The sequence below is a fragment of the Numenius arquata genome, chromosome 1 (assembly GCF_964106895.1).
Source record: "Numenius arquata chromosome 1, bNumArq3.hap1.1, whole genome shotgun sequence".
Taxonomy (NCBI): Eukaryota; Metazoa; Chordata; class Aves; order Charadriiformes; family Scolopacidae; genus Numenius; species Numenius arquata.
In genome coordinates, this window is record NC_133576.1 from 53,826,482 (window position 1) to 53,852,655 (window position 26,174).

A 26,174-nucleotide genomic window follows, 5' to 3' on the forward strand; every position below is an offset into this window, starting at 1 on the left:
CAAGGCCTGACAACTCTAGAAGAAAGTGTACTGGTGTTTCGGATTCATTTCTGACAACTACATATTACCAAATTAACCAGTTGCCACAATATCTTTTACCACAATTAGCATAGAATATTAAGAATTAGTCATGAGAATGAAAAAAAAAAAAACCACAAAGCAAAGCTATGGTTTTAGGTTCATAAGCCTAATGAGTTCTCAAAGATGAAAAAAGCAATTACTTACTGTGTTGGTTAATAAGCATACGGAAAGAGATGCGATTGGTGTAGAATCTATCTAGAAAATACTGGATGTTACTGCTAACGAATGGATCAAAGCCATATTTTTCCTTGTATTCAATCACCCCTTGCGCCATGGTTGGAACCACATCATTGTGTCTGTTCCTGACTTTAATTAAAACATCTAAAAAGCTAGAAGAAACAAAATTAGAAACAGATTGTTAAAAGTATAATTAAACTCAATCTTTCACTTCTGTTTTCAACTCCCCCCAGCAAAACCCTTTCATCTATTTACTATCCCTCCCAGCCAACAAAAAGTTATAAGAAGGAGAATACAAAAATATAGCAGAACATAAAAATATAAAACCAAACCTATTTAAAGAAAAATACTTTGTCAACCTCTCACTCACAAAAATCTGTGAAATATTTAGGGCTTCAAATTAAGTTATTCCTCTGCAAAACATTCCTTTAAATTCAATCTCTCTTCGCCATTAATAGAGAACAAAAGATTTTCTTCTATTGCAGTCACATGCACCATGGTAACTCCCATTCTCTGTAACCAACAGTAGCTGGCAGATGGGAAAGGAAACCCGGGAAAAACAACCTGTCGGTCCTTCATAATTTCCTGAGGAATTTTAACCTTCATACCTTCTTCCTAAAACCGCAGCCCGTGCAGTGTAACTTTTGAGTGCATTTCCTTTGCCTGGCATCTACTCCGGTAAGTTTGCATATCAGGACAAGTAATTATTATCAGTGTGACTTCTGTTCAGTTTCCTTTTACACCACTGGATGGCAGAGCACGTAAAACGGTGCTCTGACAGGCTCTTTCCCGTGGTAGCTCAGCAAGTTTTAGGATATCCCTTCCATCACTTTTAACAATCACCTGTTAACAGGCACTAAATTTGAAACAGCTTGGAGAATTTTTGTTTCTCCTGCCAAGGCAGCTCAACATCTATGATCTTCAAAGTGCTCATTCTTTTTCTTCCCCACGTGCAAACTCATACATACTTGAAATGTTAGTTTTTAATAGCTTTCTAAAGCCTAGACATGGAAAATCACTACTACTCAACTCTGCTATATTCTCTAATATTAAATTAATATTGACACCACAATGATTACATGATCTTGTTTAAGAGAAAAGCACACACAGTGAAATGCAGCTTTCAAAAGAAAGCACAGCTGGGAGACTCGTTCACCTATGCCTATATCTGCAAATCTACAGATCCTTAAAAAAAAAAAAAAACAACCCAGCATAACATTCTCAGTAGATTTATAATGAACACAAAAAATAAATGTATTATTTTTATCAAAAGTAGAATATACACCAACTAAGAAAGGAAAGAACATTAAGACTACCAAAAGTAGTCAAGTCACTACATTTAAAGCAGATGCTTCCTTCCTTTTTATAACTACTTAGCTAAGGCAATCATTTGATAGTACACCATATCATTCTTAACAAGTGATATGCTTTTAAAGTTATTTCTCCCACCCTATACTGCCAGCTCCAAAGGCATGTAGGATTCATTTCATATTTTTTTTCATCATGCTCAGTCTAACAACCACACAGTTTTGTGTGTGTGTATTAACAAACAGTTCAGTAGTTTTTCAACACTATTTTGTTGCATAGAAAAGGGGAAGCTTTAACTGCCTAATTCCCCAATCTAAATACTATCACAGTACAGAAGGACTGCTTCCTTACTTACCAATCTTGCTGACTGGACAGCTTAAAATATTTTAATGCTGAAAAGGTTTGTAGACTCTTTTTATGTTTATTAAAGCCTTGAGTCTGTATGATCTATAACCACTGAGTCTTGTTTTCAAGACAAGCCTACTGCCTGGCTGTACTGATGTTGCTTCTCTGTTTCAGAGGAACAAGACACTAGCCAAAACCAGAGCTGAGAAGCAACAATTACAATCACATCTGAAAGACAACTGTAAACATTCTCTAAACACTGCTATTTGCTGACATCTTTGCTATTTGTTTTTAAATACCTCCGCTATCCACAATATATACAACGTGATGCCCACGTGCTCCAGGAGGGTAAACTGTTCACTGACATCCTGCTACCAAAGTGCTTAAATGCACAGAGCATTCCGAAGGGCAAACAAAGGTCTAGGAGGTTTATATGCTATAGACCAGAAAATCATAGCTGAAGCTTAGCGTGCAGATACACACAATAAAGGAATTCATTATTACAGTGATATGACAAACCTCCCGTTCCATCTTCAAAGACATCCAAGTTCACTGAAGTGTTTTCATCAAGCAGATGCTTTTAAAGGACCAAACACATGAAGTACATAGGCATGTTTCAAAGTAGCAGGGCAGAAATCAAGATACATTTCCTTAGTCTTACCACTTATTCCTTACAAACCCCTCCCCAACCCCTCACCTGAAATACACAAAGCTTCTACTGTACTCAAACTGTGAGAGACCATATCAAGGAATTTTTAAAATGCTCATGGGATTAGATGGGGGGTGGGACAGGACAGGACAATACTCCAGAATAGCTCTGAAAATTTTATTTAGCAATGACTGGGTTTTTTTCAAATTCAGTGTACCATATTTTCAGAACCACAATGAATAAATAACGCAGTTGGTTTGACAAATGAGAAATTATTAATATGAAGCTATTTTAGTGAAGCAAGCTTCAGAGGCTTCTGTACCAACAAAAGAATATTTAAGGCGTTACCATTGCTATTAAATAAATTAAGCCTATAGACTTCTGCAAGACAATTATGAATGTCACAACACAAGTTATTATTTAACTCCCTAATGACTGTATATATTATTCTGTTTTGATCTATCCTCACAGTGTAAGAAAAGTCAACATAAAGACAAAGGGAATTTTTGCTATGTCTGTTTTATGAATAATATTATCTGAAAGATTAAAGACAAGAAAGTGATGAGTATACTGAAAAAATCCTTTTAAATGGAACAGACACGCAATGGGGTTTTTTTGATTGGCTGGTCTTTTTTAAAGAAGTGCTAGCTGGTAGCTGAGGATTAAACACCAGAAAGACAGCCACAACTTCACACTCTGAAAGATTTCTCTGCTAGAAAGTGTAGCTACTTTGGAAGCGCAAAACTAAGTGAAGTAGCATTTCACATTACTTGAAAGTAACAAAATAGCATCTTGTTAATCAAATCTACTCCAACACTGTCCTATTTCAAATTGCTACCAGAATCGCTATTTTAAGCTTAGTACTGCATAAAGGAAAGTTACTTCTTGTTTACTAAGTTTCTCGTGTGTTATCTCTAGATACACTGACAGCTCACTACTTCAGTTGCTCTCGGTTCCAGGACACACCCCCTCACACCCTCTCACGAGAGTGCCCCAAAGAGAAAAATCAGTAAAGAAACTCATGGGAATAGGGGGTGCTCTTTGAACGTACATGTGAACAGCACATTTTACAAACCCTTCAGTTTTTGAAAAACAACTTCTGCCTCTGTGCATTTATTCTGATGCATATTGACACCATGGGAAATTTCCAACACTTCTGCCAGCTTACACCCTCTACCCAAGCACAGACACCTTAACATTCTGCAATCACTCTCTTTGACAGAACTGTGGAAAGACTTCCACCTGACCTGCCTGCAGCTTGAGGGAAGATATTTGCATTACCAAAGATGCAAAAGTAACCTGACCTTCTGGCGTATGCCCATACCACTGATAGCAACAGTAATCTGCCAACGTCGTAATAAGTCTTCATAAGGTCTGCTAACAAATAGAACGTAATGAAGAAACCGAAGCACCTCTGAACCTCCTCATCACAGAAATGCTGAGACAAAAAATCCTTTCAAAGGATTTTGCCCAGTGTTCATAAAAAGGTACATGTATCTACTGGTTTATAACAGGACAAATATGGCCATAGTTAAGAGGGTGGTTTTTTTTTTTTCAAAGATGCAGTTTGCCAAGAATATTAAAATAATAGCTAATTATAGCTCAATATCTAGTTAAATGCCATAGACTTCAGAAAGCTAGCAACAGATAACATGCAAAAAGAAGGAAAGTAAATCTGACTTTCTAATCTTAGGTAGCCTATCCGACACTGTCAAGAAGAATAAATTTGAACTTTTGTCAGATAATGCAGTTTTTGCCTCTTTTCACAGGCCAAACTTAGTACAAAAGACGACTCTTACTGTCGAAGTACCTAACTGGACTTTACCTTAATAAGTAGCAAAAAATTCCCAACATCCTTATTATATGTACTTAATTACATATAATACAGTAATTGCAAGATTTCAAGAACAAAAAATTACACTGAAAGAGTAAATATTTGGTTCATCATGAAATATTTGGTATAACATACTAATATAGCACAACAATATTTCCTATTGCCTTGAAACAATATCAAGAATGCCTGTTATCCACATGGGAGAATCAGATAATTCATTTGATAATTATGAACAGACTCTAAAAATAGATCTCCAAGTAAACTGTTCATCAACCTTTTAAAATACATATATATAGTAATCTACCATGAACCTCTGAAGTCCATAAGAAGCTGAAATTCAGTTACTTAAATACAGGTAGTCTAAGATGGTACCAGAAGCTACACAACCACCTTGCCTCCACCTGCACATCCAGGACATTATAGGATTAATGGGACCCGGGTTACACTTGCCAGGCTCGCTTAGATGACTAGAACAGCTTGTGCCATCTCAAAAGAAAACAGACATGTAATTTTGGTAGCTTAATCTCACTCAAAATGTTCTTTTAAGTCAAGCAGCAGGAAAAGTTACTGCTAAACTATTCGCAAACAGAAATTCTTGTCCCATCAGTAAACAGGCTGTAAATACAGCATCACAAAAATGTAACAGCTAGAGGTAGCTGAAAAGTTAATCTTATTTAACCACTACAGAATAAGCATGCCTAGAACATCACTGAAAGCTATCTAATCTGTTTTTAAAAGCTTTTAAAATGGGATGCTCTACAGCTTTCTGAAATGGTCTTTTTCAGTCTGTTTTCCCTAATATTAGAATTCATATTTTTGCCCTGTATACAATCTCAACTTTAATAAAAATCAGCCATTTTTTAATTCTTCACTTCTTCACTTAAAGCAACCATTCATCCTTTATTACAGCAATTTTTAAATTTTTTTTTGGCATACTCAGACTTCCAGTCTCGCACTTCAGTTTCTTTTTTTGCCAGTCTAAACAAATGCCTTCAACATTATTCAGAGGTGGAACTCTCCAAGTTTCTAACTCTTGCTCCTTTCACATCAATTCTGTCCAAGTACATTTTAATTTCTTAATAGGTACTGCCCAGAACTGAAGACCGTATTCCAGCTTAGGACTCACATTGAGAAAATAGTTACTTTCCCCTTGTTCAATAGCACTACAATTCACTCAGGCAGTCTATAAGCCTTACAGGTCCTTCTACGGCTCTGCCACACAGGCAATTTGGTACTCAAGCACTTGAGTTTCTCCTGCATGTATTCCTTGATACTTAAAGGCCTCAGATAACATGCCCACAGCCAAAAACCATAACATCTAAAATGCATTACCTAATAAAACCTTTACTTAACCTAACATAACATAGCAGTTAATGTATCTAAAACTAACTGAAGACAAAACACATTTTTGCACAGCACAGGACACATCTTGCACAAACAGAGTATTTGTTGGACTGCAAGATGTTTTATGAAACATTTCCCATCAAGCACTGCTTGATCAGCCAAGATTTCCAGAGCTTAAAAAAAAATTCAAGTTGAAAAGACAAGCTACCCTAAGAAAACTCATCAACAAACCAAAAAACCCACAAGAAGTAATCTGAATCAAAGTTGACTGCTACACAGTACAGGGTAACCATAGATCTTAGTGTTGGGTGTGCATGGGTTTTGTCTTTAAGTCTCCGATGTATGTTGTACTTGTTGTTCTCACATACATGTGGGGCTTTTTTTTTTTTTTCCTGTTTTACGCACATAAATTTCCAGGAAACATTCTAATGACAATTTTAACATGATTTTGTTGATAAAGAAAATGGGCTAAGCTTCCCTTACTTCTCAAAACTTAAGTAATGTTATTCAATGAGGTAGGTGAACAGCAGTAATTGAAGTCCATTAAAAAAGTTCTTAGATAAAAACAATGATTGACACACTGAATGTTTGCATACTAAAAAAAACCTGAAAGTATTAATGTGGTAATATACATTACATACAATAGAGTACTAAGCTCAATGTATACTGAAATGACATTTCATTCGTAAGTATTTGATATGCAATGCATGTTATCTTCTCAGTACAGCCTTGGAGGAAGCATCTCATGCCATTTCTTAAACTATCAGACTGTATAAATGCAAAATATATTGTTCAAAAACACTTTGATTCTTGTATTACTGTTTTGGCCTCTGCTGCACAAATTCTGCTTTACAAATAAGAACACTGTTATCCTATAGTACAAACCCACTTTTTTTTTTTGAGACAGATTATTTTAAAACGAACCATCACAAGAAAACAAATTACTCACTCATCCAGAACATGAGGATCCTCAGGACTTTTGTTTTCATATTCTAAAAGTTCAAGGAAACTCTGCATGTACCTGAAATAAGCAAAAACGATAAAGGAGGAGTTAAAATACTTAAACCTAAATTATTTTTGAATTTTTGATTTTAAGACTACAACCTCATCTGAAACAACAGAAGTATAGTACACAGTTCTCTGCAAAGGCTAAAACGAAGTGGGATGCTGCAACAAAAAGAAAGAAAGCAACTACAATATATTATATTGAGTTTAAAAGTATTATTTATGACCCTACAGTCCACGATTCAGGAAAACTGATATATAAATCAAGCTGAAGATAACAGGAGCAAACCCTCTCTTTAGGTAGGTCTGTTATTTTAGGTAACTAACTTCATCCCTGCATCTTGATTTCTTGGTCATCTACTTTGTAGAGATGTTAGCTTGCTCCCATGTTCCTCAGAGAGCGATCCAACCTTCCTTCCAAAATAAAGCTCCAGGGAAAACTCCCCAAAAGCCATGCTAAAGCTGGACCTACTAGAGCACACCCCTTCACACACTCCCACATCTCCTCACATTGTACCTCAGGGCACGTGACACAACCCTCAGTTTCATAAAAACACAACTCTTACACAACACAGCTCTCACTAGTTCAGAAATTCAGCACACATGAGATTAACTGAGGCTTAGAGCCACAGAGGTACCACACAGGACCCAAAGAACATTTAAGGCAAAGTACCACTCAACACGAACGCAGCCAGCCTGCTCTGTAGGAAACTAGCTCAACACCAGTCTAAACGCCACCACCTCACACCACTGGGCGTGAGGACCAGGTATCACATCCTGAAGCAGATGCATTTAGTGGTACAGATGTAGCTTTAACGATTACAGAATTGAGACCTATTTCTTGAAGTAAATCAGGAAAGGTAGCAATCACACACATAAAATGCAGGTTTTCAATGTTGCCAGAAGGAGCTACCATTTCTCTCCCTTTGCCCTCCCTTCACCCCTGGTTAAGCACTGTCACTTACACAATGCTAATCAGATGTCTGTGTCAACAGCTGAACTCCCTGCAATGGGAACAGCCAGCCAGATAGGTTTGTTTGGTCTTTTTAATCATTTTCACATGTGAAAACAACTCAAAGAAAGGTCTAACCAGCTAAGGCTAGCACAGGAGATAAAAGATAAGCATAAAGCCTACACCAGGAAAAAGTAAAACGGATTAGCAAACTTTTCCCCTTTCAGTAGAAGCACCTATTAGACCAGCTCAACAAAATAATCGGTGCATAAGCCCAGTGCCTATGAGACTGGCCCCGGTCGCTGAAGCTTGGGTAACTTCACATTACAATAAAGCCTCTTTTGCTAGCAGTTCTATGTTAAGCCCAGCTTAAGCAGGCTGTGAAACTTCACCCTACATCTTCAAGCTACAGCAAAGCTTAAGACACAACACTGCTGTCTACACGACTCCTTCCAGAACCACATGCTAACTCCATCTCCCATTTCACTTGCAGCCATCACAGGTCACTGACATTTCTCCAGGGAGACCTGGACAAATCATTTGCAACACAGTCAGCACACTAACACTAGCTCCTGTCCCTCCATGTGTTTTTGCTCTCCTGCAGCCCTTACAAATGACTACAGAAATCCCCCAAACGTTTGTCAGTTACAAGTTTGGGAAGTAACTGATCTCCCAGTACTGCTTATTTTAAAACATGCTCTTTTACACTCCTACGAGACAGTATCAGTTTAGAACAACCATCACCCCACACTACCAGGAATTCAAGAAATTGCCAAAGGGTCACTTCAGGGAACAGTCACTAACTTAAGGAGCCCTAGCCCACTATCCACTGAAGATAAGTTCCTGAAAAGTGCAACATTTAGCAGTTAGAAAGATGCTAACTATGCAGTGCTAACTGCTGAGCAGTGCTAACTATGCAGGGACAGCACACATGATGTGGAGAACAGAGAGGCAGAGGAAGAATCATCAGGACCATCAGCTAGAGGAGGGACTGAGCTTCTAGAAGAATGAATGAAAACTAATCTCTTTTGAGAATGCACCCTCATACCCACTCCCCTTTTATTCATTCTCACAGGAAAAAGCTGCTTTACTCTCTGAACTCAGCTGCTTCACCTGCAAGACTTAACATGTAACAAATTATGATCACCCTCACTCTTTTGTTTAAAAGAGGTATGTGTTCTTCAACATCATCTGCCTCATATGAATCAAGTTAATCATGGGTAAAGGATGGGAAAAAGGATACCATTATTACAGTAAGCAAAACACAGTAATTAAACTTCACAAAGGAACTCCAAAATGAAAGACGGGAAAGTGGTGGACAAGGCACTGAGGCAATTCAGGGTGTCATCAGTTTGGCTTTATGAAGGCAATAAGATCAGGTTTTGACTTCTCGCCAAACCAGGCAATGTCATGCAGAAGCAATGCTTGATACCAGTTTTGCTCTTCCTCTAGTGAATACATGACACTCCACAACCAATCTTTGCTGCCTCCTTCACTATTTCCTTGATGGGTGATAAGAACATATCTAAGTCATTCAATCCATAATTGTCTCAAAGAGGTAACTGACTTTCTGAAGTTTTTCTGTGAATAGAGAAAAGAGTATCATTCATGTGGCATCCTTTTCTTGCAAATATATTTAGGAATGAAAAAAGCCACATAACTTGACTTCTGGCCATCAGCATTGTTGGACTGGACTAGTTCCCTCATGCTGTGGGTTGTAACATAAAGCTTAAATTTTCCTTTGTAATTAAATAAATATTTGCTGTCTTAAATTTGTTTGTGTGGTAAAAGGAAATCAGGCAAAACACTTCTTTGATTGTACAGAGAAAAACAGTCAACCCAAAATACCTGCAGGATTCCTGTGAAGAAGTCTTATTCTATTCCTTAAATACAGGCTGATCTCTTGCCACTCAGTGACTGTGTCTACATTAGCTTTTTTTTTCCTCCAAATCTAAACCTGCAGTATGGTTTTGAAATTATTGCCCAAATAACCTTCACTTAATCTACATCGCTTATATTTGCAAAGTGGTTTTGGCACTTCTCAGAAGAAACTAAAACTGGAACCTGCTGTAGATGTGCATCAAATCTATGAAACCCAAGGTAGCCATTGTGACCTAAATCAACAAGTAGGCCAAAATGCTGCGATTTCTCCAGCACAGCCATAGCACAATACATGCCAGGAGGTGGACTATGAACTGTCACTAACACCCTCCACATCATAAAGTGTTTCTCATTACATAAAGGGCCAAGTGCTGTAGGTGTCAGCAAGTTTGCCAGCAACCACCCCTCTACTCTTCCCCCCTCCCCGCCCCCTGTCCAACTGCTTTCAAACTTTCCATCCTCCCTTTCAAGAAAATTCAGAATCACAAAATCATTTAAGTTGGAAGAGATCTCATAAAATCATCTAGTCCAACCTCCTTGCTTAAACAGGGTCAGCTAGAGCAGGCTGTCCAGGACTATGTCCAGTTGGTGTCTGAATCTCTCCACCGATGGAAACTCCACAGTCTCTCTAGGGAACCTTCCTGTGGTGTTTGATCACCCTCATGGTAAAAAAAGTTTCTTCTTATGTTCAGATGGAATTTCCTGTGCTTTAATTTCTGTTCATTGCCTCCCATCCTGTCCCTGAGCACTACTGAAAGAAGTCTGGCTCCCTCATCTTCATTCTCTCTCATTAGGTATTTATAAACACTGTTGATATCTGTCCTCTCTGCCCACCCAAGCCTTCTCTTCTTCAGGTTGAACAGTCCAGATGGCTTGCTGAATATCTGTAAGGAAATACTCAGCTCTCAGCTTTGTCCCATATGAAAGATGCTTCAGTAAATCTGTGTCATAAAAGAAGTGACAGCTCCTCTCATGGTAAAGTAAGAGGAGGTTCTTAGGAAGTTGCTCACCCCCATCTGTCATCATATAATACTTAGAAAGTTCTGTTACTGAAGACCTAGGACAACAATCACACTGAGAAGCAACACAGCAGGTGCTTTTTACTACAGATCTCTTACCAGAAATCTCAAACATCAACAGTCCTGTGCTGATGCTAAGGATAAAACGGCAATGACTATTTCTGGTACTGAATGTAGCCGATACCTGACTGGATTTGATTGGTTGCCTACCACTACTGATAAACTGTATTGAGATTTGTACTCTGTTAGCTTATTGAGACACTAGTCCTAAAACTGCTGCCCCTGGAATAATCCAGCATCACTACACCTGTGTTAAAGGATCAGCACTTTTACTAGAGTATCAGGCAGGGCCAAGTGTTTCTCTCATCTGATGAAGGAAGTAATTGTGCAGAAAACTGCCCCGGTCAGAGAAAGATTAAAGCAGGTCTCAACCAGAAAAAAGCTGCCAAACATGGTCACCAATCTTCAGCGCAACCAGCAAGCAGAACGGCTTCTGAGGTCATTACACTGCAGGCTCAACATGGCACCAATGAGGAACTGAGAGTTTCTGAAACAAAGGAAAATTACACAAACTAAATGCTCTAAACTAAGGAAACTTAAAAATGTGCTAAAGTAATTTTTCTTTAATCCCTGTGGTGATGGAGAAACTACGGAAACAGGCAATGCTTTTCCTTTAGGTAGAGTTAGCTACAATATTGAGATGTCTCTTTCTGACTTTAAAGTAAGTTGAGATTACTTTAGAAGTCTAGTTTATCAGCACAAGCACTGTACCTAGTAAGTTAGAGCGACCAGCTCACAGGTTAACTTCAAATCTACGTTATTCAATTCCTTCCATCACTTTTACTATTTCTTCCAATCCCTTTACTAAATAAAGCTAGAAAAAAGTAACCTCAAGTCAAATAAACCTAACCCCTGGTCCAATGCCTACCACTATACAACATCCCAGTTTTGGTGACGTAATACCCTGTATATCAGCCCAAGTCTCCACATAACAACTTGGAGCTGCAAATGCTGTACCTCTTTCTTTTATCCAGTTGTGCTTTACAGTTTTTACACAATATTCATCCTCCCGCTCCCTCCCAAACAGCTCAAAATTAAAGCAATTATGTAGAAAATTTGTTTACAAGGAAATTTATAACTTCGATTAGCCATAATAAGTAATTCACATCGTCTTAACTACCACCAACAGTACAATCTGCCTAAAGGTGAGCAGTCAGCAATGCAGTTCATTCCTGTAACAGCTAGTGTGTGTAAAAAAGATCATTCCTTTCATAGAATCATCTATTTCCTTGAATTTTCTTTTAATTTGAACTGTGGGTGTAGATATGGATAAATAAAGGTGGCAACTACAAAATTTATCTAGCACTGGAAAGGAAGACCTTGTGATGTTTTAAATATACTTCACACACAATTACCAGCCAGCTAGAACAAAGGAGAGAAAGTATCAGAATAATGTATGATTTGCTATCTTATTAGTAAACAAATACAACAATGCAAGACATAAATCTACAAAAGCACCAGCCAGCACAGAGGAAAAAAACCAGAATGTCAGCTATATTTTGCTATCTTCAGTGAGTCATGAAAAGCAGAAATCAAAACTTATGACCTTCAAATCTGTTGTCTTTCTGGTGTCTAATTTTTTATCACAATATGCTACAATTCATTGGGCAAGCTCTTTGGTTTCAAGCACCCTTTGGCCTTGTTCTTTTGTTAATTACTACCAGGTAGGTTGAATTCTTGTTAGTCTGCCAAATGTAATTATTCTAGAACAGCACACTTCATACATGAAATCCCTGTAAATGCCCATAATGTCAACTCCAGATTTTTATTTTTTTTTTAAAGCTCACACAAGATACCTTTGCTTTTCCCCATGTGTATTTCATTAAGATTTTCCTTTAGAATCTAACACTAAAGCACTGAAAAAAACATATCTCCATGGTAACACAATCTTGTTAGCATAGTCTGAATGTAAGAAATAGAGGAAAAAACAATTACCAATCCTCAAACTGTACCAATTTCTCTAATGTGTTGTGCTGGTTTTGGCTGGGATAGAGTTAATTTTCTTTCATAGTAGCTGGTATGGGGCTATGTCTGCAATTTGTGCTGAAAACAGCGTTGATAACACAGGGACATTTTAGGTATGGCTGAGCAGCGTTTACACAGCGTTGAGGTCTTTTCTGCTCCTCATACCACCCCACCAGTGAGCAGGCTGGGGGCGCATAAGAAGTTGGGAGGGGACACAGCTGGGACAGCTGACCCCAACTAGCCAAAGGGATATTCCATACCATATGACTTCATGCTCACCATATAAAGCTGAGGGAAGAAGGAAAGGGGCAGCATTTGGAGCGATGGTATTTGTCTTCCCAAGTAACCATTATATGTGATGGAGCCCTGCTTTCCTGGAGATGGCTGAACACCTGCCTGCCAATGGGAAGTAGTGAAGGAATTCCTTGTTTTGCTTTGCTTGAGTGTGTAGCTTTTGCTTTACCTATTAAACTGTCTTTCTCTCAACCCATGAGTTTTCTCACTTTTACTCTTCTGATCCTCTCCCCTATTCCACTGGGGGGGGGGGGAGAGAAAAAGTACTGGAGAAATACAGTCAGGATTAATGAAAATGTGAATCTTGGATATGACTGAATAGTATATTGTGCAATTCTCACACTTACATTAGATATTTTACAAGCTCTGATATTATCCATTATAAGGTTTTATTGCAACTATTTTCTCTTATCAGATTACTGATGATATCCTGTATTACGCAATTCTGCCACATGTTCAATATTCTACCTGCGGTGCACTTTAGCTATAGGGTGCCCCCTGAAAGCTGGCCTAAGAGGCCCACTTCTTTGTAACTAGGAAGTTGCCCATTAATTTTGAAAAACTGAAAATTAATTGCTGATCCCTAGCATGCTGGTTGTTGATCTGTCTTATTTGGAATCACCCCAGTTCACAGCCAGAACACATTAACTGTGTTACTATTTTTCATTCACTTTGTTCTTCCCTTGCTACTCCATGCAAAACATATGCATAAACTATAAGTTTGAGTTATAAACTCAAACTGGGACACAGCTAATGTTTTACCTCTGCACAGGTATGCAAACAAAATGCAAAACAATTTTTTTCATAGTTCACCCTGTGTAATGCCAGATTTATTCAGAAAAGCGCAGCTTAGTATCACAAAGGAAGGACAGCTGTCTTGCCTATCCTCATTGCTGCACACATCCGGGTAAGGAACCCAGAAAGGAAGGAGAAAAAAAAATGTGCCTTTCCTGAGAGCAATCAAGCAATCGGTTGAAAAATCTGTTTGGCAGCGCAGTGAAAGAGTGTGGTACAGGACGCAAAGTGCCTACAGCATGACTATGAAGATGGATTAGAGAAGTGAGAGAAGAACAAGGTTTGCCTGCAGCAGGGAGCATATTCCCCAAAGTGACAAGATGAGGTTGCTGCCCAAGGGACCTATAAGGTACTAGGAAATTCAATGCAATCCAGAATGTCACTGCCTAGCTGGACAGAGGACTGACAGGAAAGGATCCACGCTGTACAGCAGGCACGCTTAATTGGTTTTCTTACTCCACCAAATTCATCTATTTGCAGAGCTACCTTACTCTAAGTTTAATAAAACTACTTTAAAGATTAGAAGCTTTTTGTATTTTTTGGCATGCTGGCATTAAGGAATAGACTGGGAACTCACATTTTAAAGCTCTGACTAATCTGAAGTCTCACCAAAAGAATATAAAAACATAGGCTTCTAGTATAAAGGGTAGTGTAAATAAATCATAAATATGTTGGTGACTACAAAAATTACTGAAAATTAGCAAATAAACAGATTAAGGTGAATAATGTATTAAAGTATGTCTTTGCTCACTTGTGGCAAATGTATATCAGATTTTTTGTTTGCATATTAATAAATTGTCAAGCTTCCTCAACCTCTGGCATAGTAAAAATAAAGGATTATGAAATCTGAACTGAAAGGAATTCTTGAAGTATGAAACAAGTGTGTCAAGAAGAGATTTCTCCATTTTACAAGTTCACAAAACAGCCAGACAGCTAAATTCATATTTATTTATTCTACTGCATAAAATTCAGGGATATCTCTCTAGATATGTCTAAAATTTAGGTTAAGAAATTATAAATATGTTTCAAAACTTGCTATCAGCATACTCAAGGTCATTCACACTGAAATTAATAAAACTGGTTTGTTTTGGTCTTTTAAAAGCTAACTGGTACAGTAAATTTTGCCCAAGGTTCAGCACCACTGTATCACTAGGACTTAAAATCTACAGGCAAACGTTTAAGAACAATTAAAAAACTCTAAATAGAAAAATAAGCTCTTAAAAGTCCACATCTATAACCCAGAAAACAACATACTACAGTTAGTTTGGTACTTCTGACGTAAGATCACAAAAAATATTCTTACATAATCCCAGTGAAGATACTCCTTTACACAAAAACTGTTAGTTAACTGAGGATCAAAATCAAAAGAACATTACAACAAACACTGATTTCAGACTTCTGTCTCTGGGTTGGATGTCCACTTGAAATTCTTCATCATGTTACAGTCTGATATTTTGGCCCATTTAACAGACAACTATCAGTCTACAGCTGTGATAATGCAAATCACATTATCATATAAAACACACAATTTGGACAAGTATCTTAAAGTCATATGTTCTAGTACATTCCAGACAGACCTTTTTTTCAAAAATAGTATCAATAGTATCTATCATAGTCATAAAAGTCAACCCATGAGACCTCAAACCTCTAAGCAAAAGTTACGAAGGGGCCATCCACTCGAAACACCCCTTCAGTTCCTTTGGCAGAAGTGATCCGAATGTTACTTGATTCTGCACTAGCAGGGCAGAAGCATATGCCAGAGAACGTACAATTGGACTAGAAGAATCATGCTGTAGGGTCACTACAGAAAAACTATTTCTTTTTCTTCATTCACCTATCTTTCCACATTTCACTAAAGACAGCTTCACAAGCCATGTAGATCAGAAAAGCCTAAAAGGCCTGCATATTATCTACTCCTTCCTATTTGATATAACAACTTATAGTAACATCAGACAGATGATACAAGCCTTCGCCCCTTGCAGGCTGCCACTTAACCACGAAGTGATTGCTATTGTGTGGCTCCACAGCATTCACATGTATTTGAAGCACTTAATCACTACATTTGAAGTGGTCATCAAGACAGCTAGTATTACCTTTCATAGACAAATATGTTTAAACCAAAGTACACAATACCACATATCCTAATTTATATTTTCTAAGTGTGAAGCTTGACAAATATGAGACCAAACGCAGCTGTCAATATGGAATTTCTTGGCTCAAGGGCTATAACTGAAATGTAACTAATGTTGTAGACTTCTGTTAAACTCACACACTGAATAGATAAGCTGTTATTCACAAGGGAAAATTGTTGTATAGTGCAAATATCTTTTTACATTAATTCTTTGGATCAAGTATTTGCAGGTAGACAGACAATGAATACCCCATGAACGACAATTTTTTAGAGCTTAATACATAACAAGGCACTAGTTTCCAAACCTCATTGAGCATGCAAGTAGGCTAGAAATTAAGTACTGTGGAAAAGATGACAGGACTTTGAATCACTTCAGATATACACTAGTTATCACAATGGAGAACATCACTTACTGGACAACACCAAATTTTTGCCCTGTTTCATAACTTCCACTGAATACCAGATTACATTTTTAAAGATTTAGCAATGAAAAGAACAGACGAGGTTTAAATTTTCTTTCAGTATTTTTGGTAAGGGAAAAGTAAGGAGAAGGAACACCTATTCCAAGAAGTCATGGGTGCAATACAGTAAGGAATATTTAAAATGCTCGCTCTTGGAAGTTATGGACTGATTCTAATTATCTGGGAGACAACAGTATGCTTTTACTAATTTACAAGACTAACTTACAAATCCTTATCTCTTAAGATCCATATTAGAATATTTACTTAACATTAGACAGAAGAAAATGAAACTTCATTTGACAAGAGACATGCATTATAAACAATTCAAGGCAGAAACCAGACTTCAGTTCAAGACAACTCATGCCGAGTTGCAAGTAAAACAACACATATAGTGTTAGTTTTACACTAATTTTTCAATCCTTTTATTTTTTTAAACTTACCAACTCTGTACTAGCCCAACTGAAGGCCTGTTAAGTAAGTTATCAGGCAACAAATTGACTTCTCTCATGGTGTTGGCTAGTCGCACAGGAAGTTCTTTTCGCAGAAACATGTATGAAGTCTTCTCACATGCATTGTCACGACCTGTTAGAAGGAAGGGAAAAAAAAAAAAAAAGATGTCCACTGTAGCCCATCAAATTTTAGACTTGCCAGTGCTAGAAGACTTAAAAAAAATCACTTGTGGAAATAAAAAACGTTTAAAAATAATTTCTTTCAGTGCCCACCTTAACTTCCCTTTTACTCCCAAGACACATATTATGCATTTACCTTCTTAGAGCTTAAATTCTTTTATCTGACATTCTTCCTCATTTTACATCATCTCATCCTCTCTCCTATAAATAAAATCTCTCATCCTATACATAAAAATCATCAAATAGCAAAGACTTGATATTAGCTGGAAATAAAGCCCCAAAATACTAGCTTTTATCAGTATGACTTTTCTACTAAAGTGAGTTTTTAAAAAGTGCATGCCACACACATAAGGGAGGGTAAGAAGTGAAAACAAACGGACAAAACAGAATGGCAACAGCTGACCACCATTTCATGTCACAAGCTCTTCAAACCTACTAAGTACTTAAATGTTTCAGCAGCACCTGGAAAGACCAGCAAAAGTCACCACCCCTCCTAGGACTAGACTACAAGATGCTCACTAGCTACCTGGAAGGAAAGTGCAGTGCTCATCACCACATTCCAATACTGAAAAGCTGTAGCTGAGATTATCTTGGACTTTTACCTTTAAAACAGACTTTTATCCAGCACAATATTTTAAAACTAAAATTTTTAAAAATCCCAAATGGTCAGAAAGCAAATAAAAGGGATTCAGCAAAATAACAATACTTTGCTGCGGACCTAGTTGGAACAGTGACCATTCTCTGGAGCCACCCTACACAAACAAGACGACTGACATGACTAATAGCATTCTTAAGCTAAACCAGTTACCAGAGATACCTATAAAACTGCAACTACAAATAGTTGAAAGTATGAGATATTACGACTCTTGCCCAAACCGTTCAGAAGGCAGATCAGACCTGACTTGACACACTTTTTTGTATTTTGCAGTGTTTCGTAAGAGGGGGAATTCCCTACCACTATCAATTTCTAAAGAGTCCAGATAAATTAAAAGAAAAAGAAACAATTCATGTTTTACTTGTAACAGTCAGTATTCTGCTTTTGCCCAGAAAGACAGCAAATGTCTTTTGTGATGATAACCAGTACAACTGCCTGCAAAATTTGTGAGTGAAGGCATAATACAAGAGCTACAAATTATGTTCAAGCAAACCAGAAAGTGTTAAAAGCACTACTAGGCACATAATCACTGAGATTTGCAATTTGAAAGACTCAAGTACAGTGCAACCAGCACAATCAAGGTGATACTTCTTAAGACAGTCCCATTATAATCAGCTGAACAGCAGTTTTCACCTTTTCTGCATAGGTAACATGCATTGATGGATTAGTTCCCAAACCATAACACAAGCTTGGGGGAATATGCAGGAAAGATTAGGGTTTCCCTTCCCTTCCCCCCCCCCCCCGCCCCCCCCCGCTCATTTAAGCATCATCAATCAGCAGATCATTAAATTATGTTAGTGTCAGCAATGTTATTATTGTTCCTCCAGCAAACGTTTGCACCTATTTTACTTATTTGCATTTTCATTTTCAATTTCGTCTTCAATTACAAATACACACATCCTGTCAAAATTAGAGAAGGAAACAAGACATTACACTGCTGTTTTCTGTGAAGCACAGTAATGATTTCAGAGTTCAATCCTTCAATTAAGTTAGATCATCTACAATAGATGATAGATACTTGCTTATTCACAAGTCACTGTTTATAGTAGGTCTTTAGGAAGACGGTGGCTGGACAGCAGGGAAGACTCTCTGGCCAGCTAACTCTACACCTTCTGGGCTGGAAAAACTGAGAGGAACAAAGAGACAACTGTTTCTTCCCAAGAGTGACTCAGAGCAAGTTAGTTATTTTCTGGGCAATAAAAAGCAAAATGAACGAAAGACAGCCCAGACGGAGAATGAGGAAATGGTGAACAAGAACCCACGGGCTGTGAAAGGGCATGCGGGCCCTTCGCAGACACAGTCCCCGGGTTTGTGCAAGGCAGACAAAAGCTGCTAGACTGGAAAGCAGGACTGGCAGAAGAGACACACTCCCTTTCCTCCCATGAGCAAGGGCACATCTCCAATCTGTCTCACCCCAACAGTTCAAAACTCTTCTTTTTAAGGAGTTGCCTTGCTCTAATATACAGCCACGTTTTAGGTACAGGGCTCTTAGGGATCCCTTTGCATGCTTGGTGCAGGGAAAAGGAAAAGGAAAAGGAAAAGGAAAAGGAAAAGGAAAAGGAAAAGGAAAAGGAAAAGGAAAAGGAAAAGGAAAAGGAAAAGGAAAAGGAAAAGGAAAAGGAAAAGGAAAAGGAAAAGGAAAAGGAAAAGGAAAAAAAGGAAAAGGAAAAGGAAAAAAAAAGGAAAAGGAAAAGGAAAAAAAAGGAAAAGGAAAAGGAAAAGGAAAAAAAGGAAAAGGAAAAAAAGGAAAAGGAAAAAAAAGGAAAAGGAAAAAAAAGGAAAAGGAAAAAAAGGAAAAGGAAAAAAAGGAAAAGGAAAAAAAGGAAAAGGAAAAAAAAGGAAAAGGAAAAAAAAGGAAAAGGAAAAAAAGGAAAAGGAAAAAAAAGGAAAAGGAAAAAAAAAGGAAAAGGAAAAAAAAGGAAAAGGAAAAAAAAGGAAAAGGAAAAAAAAGGAAAAGGAAAAAAAGGAAAAGGAAAAAAAAGGAAAAGGAAAAAAAGGAAAAGGAAAAAAAGGAAAAGGAAAAAAAGGAAAAGGAAAAGGAAAAAAAAGGAAAAGGAAAAAAAGGAAAAGGAAAAAAAGGAAAAGGAAAAGGAAAAAAAGGAAAAGGAAAAAGGAAATCTCCCTAGCAGATGCTCCTTGGCTGCAACACCTGTACAACTAGACTCATCAAAATGAGGGACACCCTACTAAGTACAAAAAATAAAATCTGAGTTAGGCATTTTCTTAATATAAATTCATCATACACAAGTAAGTCTAAGCTCTAAAGATCTTCCAGAAACAGCGTTCTGGTAAGCTGTAGTACCAATTTTGCAGGTTTAGCCTACAGTCAGATATAATTTTTTTTATAGGTTGGCTTTATTTTTGCTTTGCTACATCTTTTTTCAAAATATATAGCATTCTTTCCTGATTTGGTTATCATTCCAGCTGAGTCGATACACATTGCCAGAACCAGGCTTTTGTCTTAAACACCACAGGCTAAAGCCAGTTTATATCCACCTGTTTCAGTTCAAGGGAATTGGAAGTCATTCTCTCAGGGTTAAAGTGAAACTTGGGAATAATCTCTCTGATTTATACCGCAGCCCCCCAAGAAGTTATTCAATAATACAAATATGACCTGCTTACCTTTGTATGAATTCAAATAGAATAAAGAATACAGTAATCCTATGTCCTAGGGCAAACTAGGCATTGCTAGTTGTAGGCAACTACATTGCACTAGGCATCAAGGTCTTTATTTAGCTTTATTTCCAGAAACAAGGGGTGCTGTGTCAGACAGCTGTTTAATTATGGTGAACTGAAGATCTATGGTAGATGCAGGCTTCAAAGCAAAATACAATGACACGGAAGTATAATGCTAACATGGCACTATAATACACTAAGAGTACAGCTTTTGTCATAAATTACTAATAGAAGGCCCATTGTTTTTATAACCTGAAGCAATATATCGCAAATACAGCTTTATGCTATCTTGTTAAATTATAGGAAATTAATATTTATTTTTAATTCTGAGAAGTCCTGATTTTTTGCCTATAAATCACTGAACTATAGAAATACTGTGGAGGAGGCTGAAGACGCAATGTGAAGATCACTGGCATAAAGGAAAAGCTTAACCTACGTATTTTATTTGTAAATTTATTGTCTTGAGTAGTTTTACAGACATCAGTGCAACTACTGGTTAAATACTGTACATAAATTTCTTCCAGAGGCAGGATATAAATAAGAAAAACTATGAAGACTTGAGAAACAAAAAAATGCAGGGTCCACCTCCGAACAGCCATCCTGCCATCAATGGCCAGCAACAGACTGAGCTCTACGGTGGGGAAGCAGGACCTCACTGTTCAACTAATGACAAAACAGAATCTACACTGCTAGAGACAGAAAAGGTTCTAATAAGGTTATCTGTACAACATTCTCATCTTGATATTAAACCTACGGTAAGGCATTTGCCTTCACTTTTACAGTCCACTACTCCTCATTATTTAACCGTTAGTCATTAATTAGGGTTCTTTTTTATCTTGCCTTCTTTCCATCTATGTTTTTCTAAGTAAAATGAATATGTTGGCATTAAAAACACCCAAAGACTTTTTCAAAGGACAACAGTCCAAGTCTTCATATCCCTTCAACACCAACGGAATTTCACTGCATATTTTAGCTAGGCCTGAACATATTAATTGAAAAAGTAAAAATGACAGAAACCCCCTCACTTTTGGAGGTATACAAATCCATCAGGAATAGTTGTTCTTGTGTCAAACTGTTGAGCTGTTAAAGATTTTAATTTTGGAGATACATAAGCTGCACACCTAAGTGCATCAGAAATGCAATTAGTTTTTCACATGCTCTGTGTTGGTTTTTGTAAAGATAGAACTCTGACAGAGTTCCACAGAAGAATTAAGCAGTACTATGTTTTGTTAATACCCTTGTGAAGAATGAAGGACAGATACATTACAGACATTGCAAATCAGGCCCTTTATCAGGTATGCGAGTAATCCCTAGAATTAATTATACTTCATTAAAACTCCTTCTGCTCAACTTGATAATCAATGTTTCATGCAGGCAGAACAGCCAAAAAAGGACATTCTAGTGGACAGCATCAGTTTTATTTTATGCATATACATTTATATACCTAGGAACACACAGAGCAAACAGATCTCTCTACCTTCTGGATAATGCAGATCACACACACAAAACTGAAATGCTTTAAAAAGCATGTTTTTAAAAAACTGAAAATGGAAATACTAGAAGACTCTACTCGAAACACAAGTCAAGAAGGAAAGTGAGACATCACATGATATATGGGGTTCATACCTATCTCTTTTGCTAGTGAAGTTAAGGGCTAAAATTACATTAAGCTAGCTGATTCAGTCTCTGAACTACAGACTAGATTGAACACTGCCTAACATTCTTTGTAGCCTTAATTCTCTTGTGATCCAAAAGAAGGTGGTCACCAGACCTGCAAAAAGAAAGCACTGCAATTCACAGAAAGCACATTATTCACAGGGAGAGAAACAAGCAAAAAGTGAGAACTCTGAAGCAAGATGGAGTTAGTAAAAATGCAGCACAGATTGTGTAAATTAAGTTATACAATAGAAGTTACTTTCACAGGAAAATGGTGATAAAAAGCAAGATAGTTGTGAAGAAAGTAATCCCGAAATTATTTCAAATGATTACTACTACATGTGTACCTAGCACAAAACCTGAAATGCCAGTGTCACCACAGCAGATCTTTAAAAAGTCTTTTATTAAAAAAAAGGTTGTTCAATAAATGCTCTACCTTCTTCAATATTCTGAACAATCTTACCTGTCTGGGCTAGTCAGTCACCCTACAAAAAAGTCACATAAAAAAATGCACATTCATGACCTCCCCTCTGCCACCTTCAAATCTGCAGGTCAAACCCAGCACCGAAGAGAAACTGTGATGCCAATCTTGAGATTGTTTCATTTAAGTACAGTCAACGTAACAGACAATGTGTCTAACAATAGACACAGCCTTCAACATAGTGAAAATAAGAAGAGAACATCAGCTAAACAAGGATCTAAGCAGCAATCCCTGGGCTTTACATCAAACTAAGGTCAGTGAAGAAAATTCCATGGACAGCCTTCCATATAACAGCTTTACACATGATAGAAACAAGCCACAGTTTGGAACAATACAGGGGGATGGTACCTCCACAAACATTGCTGCATTTGGAATGGTTGCCATCCACAAGACAGAGAGAATCTCTAATGATAGTGCATTTGCTTATGCAGTGAACTATGACACACCTGAAGAACTGATTTGACTGTCACGGAATCACGGAATTCTCAGAGTTGGAAGGGACCTCTAGAGATCAACTAGTCCAACTCCCCTGCTAAAGCAGGATTGCCTAGAGCAATTGCCTACTCAGGACTGCATTCAGGCGGGTCTTGAAAGTCTCCAAAGAAGGGGACTCCATGACCTCCCTGGGCAGCCTGTTCCAGTGCTCTGTCACCCTCACCGTAAAGAAGTTTCACCTCGTATTTAAATGTAACTTCCTATGTTCCAGCTTGTGCCCGTTGCCCCTCGTCCTATCACTGGAAACCACTGAAAAAAGTCCAGCTCCATCATCCTTCAACCCACCCTTTAGGTACTTGTAAACATAGATAAGGTCTCCCCTCAGCCTTCTCTTCTCCAGGCTAAAGAGCCCCAGCTCTTTGAGCCTTTCCTCATAAGGGATGCTCCAATCCCTTAATCATCTTAGTTGCCCTACGTTGGACTCTCTCCAGTAGTTCCCTGTCTCTCTTGAACTGGGGAGCCCAGAACTGGACACAATATTCCAGTTGTGGCCTCACCAGTGCAGAGTAGAGGGGGAGAATGACCTCCCTCAACCTACTGGCCACACTATCCTTGCTCAAGTTTAAATCAAAAATATAGGTAAACTTATTTAAATAAAACAGTAAGACATTAAGATTTCATAAGAAGATCAGCCGGAAGGTGGCATTTGATATTAAAATCAACTTTCTTAGATGTGAAAATGTGTTAGAAATTTCCACCAAAAATAAATGATGCCATTTATTCAATTAGACAGGTATCAGAGGAGAAAAAAAAGGGTAAGAAAATGCATAAATAAAACATGATCCAGAAGCTTTGAGGTTACAAAAGCAGGCTTGAACAGATTAGGTCTTCTAAATATACCATCAGATGGAAAAAGATTAAAAGTGGAATGTTTGGGGGCTATACACCAATATTACCACTGGTGGATGTTCAGTCCAAAGAAAATTCAGGGAGCAGAGTTCTACTTCCAGTCAGTTTTCTCTACTAATCTATTCTCCCCCTCTTCTCTGAACATTTACTCATCTTTTCTGTTTTTCACCTTTTGTCCCATAGTGCTAAGAAACAGAAAACAAATGTAATGCTCAGGCTCTAGGGATCATATGCTTGTAGCACGTAGGGGAATAAAGTATTTTTCAACTGAAAGAAATGAATATTCACAGTGCTCTCTCTGAACCAGTATTTTTTCAGTTCTTTCCATCGTGCTGATAGAATTAGAGAACTGGTGCAAAGCTGGACCTAAAGAAAACTTTTGTTCTGGTTCCTGCAACAAGAGGCACAAACAATATAGAGACTATTCAAACACATGCAGCAGACCCTGATTCAATTCTGGCAAATTTTACAAATTGCCAGGGCAATACTATGCCGTCCAAGATTCAGATTACAAAAGGATTAGTTCCATACAGAAGGCTGTAGGCAAACCTTGATTTTGCTGCAGAAGAGGGCAGAAACTCAGCAGGAGACCATGAACTCTGGCTCCTCCAGAACATTATCAAATGCTCTCAGTTCAGCTGCCAGATTCCCACATTCATGAAATACCCCTTTGAGAACAGACTACAGTAGTAATCCTTCAAAGTCACCTGCACCAAAAACCTAATACGGCTGTCACATCCCTAGCAGATACTGGACTGCTGGGGTCACATCATAAAAGCATCAGTAGTTTCTTGAGTATTAACACATCTCAGACAAGACAGGAAAAGAAGAAACTAAGTGCTCTTTTTAGTCTTTTCATTGCACACAGAAGCCTACTTCTTGCCATGAACCATGTATCTAACACCCAGCCGAGACATTAGATACCACACTACTTTAAAACTTAAAAGCAGCACAGTCCCACCTGTTGTATGACTCCATTTAGAATCCATAAAAACAAGATCAGAAGCCTTTCACCTCCTATCCCCGCGAAACTACTACCATTGCTTTCATCTAGGGCAAAATAAAGGAAGAAAGAGGGGAAGGCAGGAGTGATCGACCATATCTACCCTTTTCTCTTGAGCTTCCAGAATACTTCTTGGTTCCTACACAGGCAAACAAAACAGGCAAAAAAAAAAAAAAAAGTAAAGCAGAGGGGTGGAGAAATCTTCAGAAGAATACAAAAAAGATCAAGGCATCAGAGAAAAACAAAGAAAAAGCAAAGGCTAAAACTAATAACTTGCTGCTGAATCTAGGAAAACAAAAATAAAGAAGGATCAATCAATTCAACTGATTATATACCATTTCAGGAGCATGGGCTATATATTAAAAGGCAAACAAGCTATGCTCGCACAGCCTCAATAAATGTGGCTACAAAATAACCCAACACCAACACCACACAAAACAAAACCCACAAAACCAAAACAACCCCAACTCCAAAAACATTCCTATTCCCCAGTAGAAATAGACATTTTCAGCATAGTCTCCAGGTATTTATCTCACCAACCACTAAAAATTTCAATCCCACAAAAAGCGTACAGGGTTTGTTTGTTTGCTAAAAGACAGGGCTTTGTAAAACCCGATGAAGCAAAAGGAAAAAGAACACACACAACATAACTGAAGATGCTGACTCTTGCTGACCCTCACCCTCTACCACAGGCTGCCTCTAAGGAAGCTGTACATTGAAATTGGATTCCCTTTTCCGACCTACCACGCTGTGCTACAGGATAGTAACCACAACCTGCACAGCTGTTCCAACACAAGTAGCCAGCGGATGGCCAAATTTAAGGATATGAGCCACACAAACCTCAGGTATTCAGCCTGGTTTTAGACATCCCAGACCTAAGCTTCAGCCCAAGTTCCATCATTGGTCTCTAAGGCTACTTCCACCAGCCTTCACAGTTTTTTCATTGAAGTGCCCTGCTTTAAGGACATGTTTTCTCTTTGCACGTATGATCAGCATATTAAGAGACTTATTCTACATTAGTAAGGAAACTGGAGAATCTCTGAAGTTTTAAAAAATGAAACTTGAAGAATTAAGAACAGAAAAATATTTTTACATCTTATCAAACTACAATAAAAGTTTCAGTTTTATTGAAGTCTAAGCAATTAAGTTTTGTTAAATAACTGCTGCCAGAAAACCAGCTGAAGCTAGAGGAATTAAGTCTGCAAGTAAGCTTTCCCACATAGCTTGTTTCTGCTCTTCAGTCCAATTCCCATTAATAGGTGCATCTTTACAGTTTAAGGGAAAGCATGCTTTGACACAGGTACACTGACTCTTCTCAATCCAAATTATTTGTGTTTGTAGACAAGAAATTAGTTGTTAACACTGTACGACCACCGATTTCCACTCTGTGTCATTTTAGTGTTGGGTGTGTTCAATGCTGCCAAACTGG

At 37.9% G+C, this 26,174-nt stretch overlaps 1 protein-coding gene across 1 annotated transcript in view; it reads right to left on the reverse strand.

Annotated features, from left to right (window-relative positions):
* The window catches only part of PDK3 (pyruvate dehydrogenase kinase 3), a 60,012-nt gene that overhangs the window by 21,706 nt on the left and 12,132 nt on the right, over positions 1-26,174 (reverse strand). The window contains exons 2-4 of the mRNA XM_074159778.1: positions 16,742-16,883; positions 6,688-6,759; positions 226-410 (exon numbers count right to left, since the gene is read on the reverse strand). Of these exons, the coding sequence (XP_074015879.1) occupies positions 226-410; positions 6,688-6,759; positions 16,742-16,883 (399 nt within the window). The remainder of the gene's footprint in view (positions 1-225; positions 411-6,687; positions 6,760-16,741; positions 16,884-26,174) is intronic.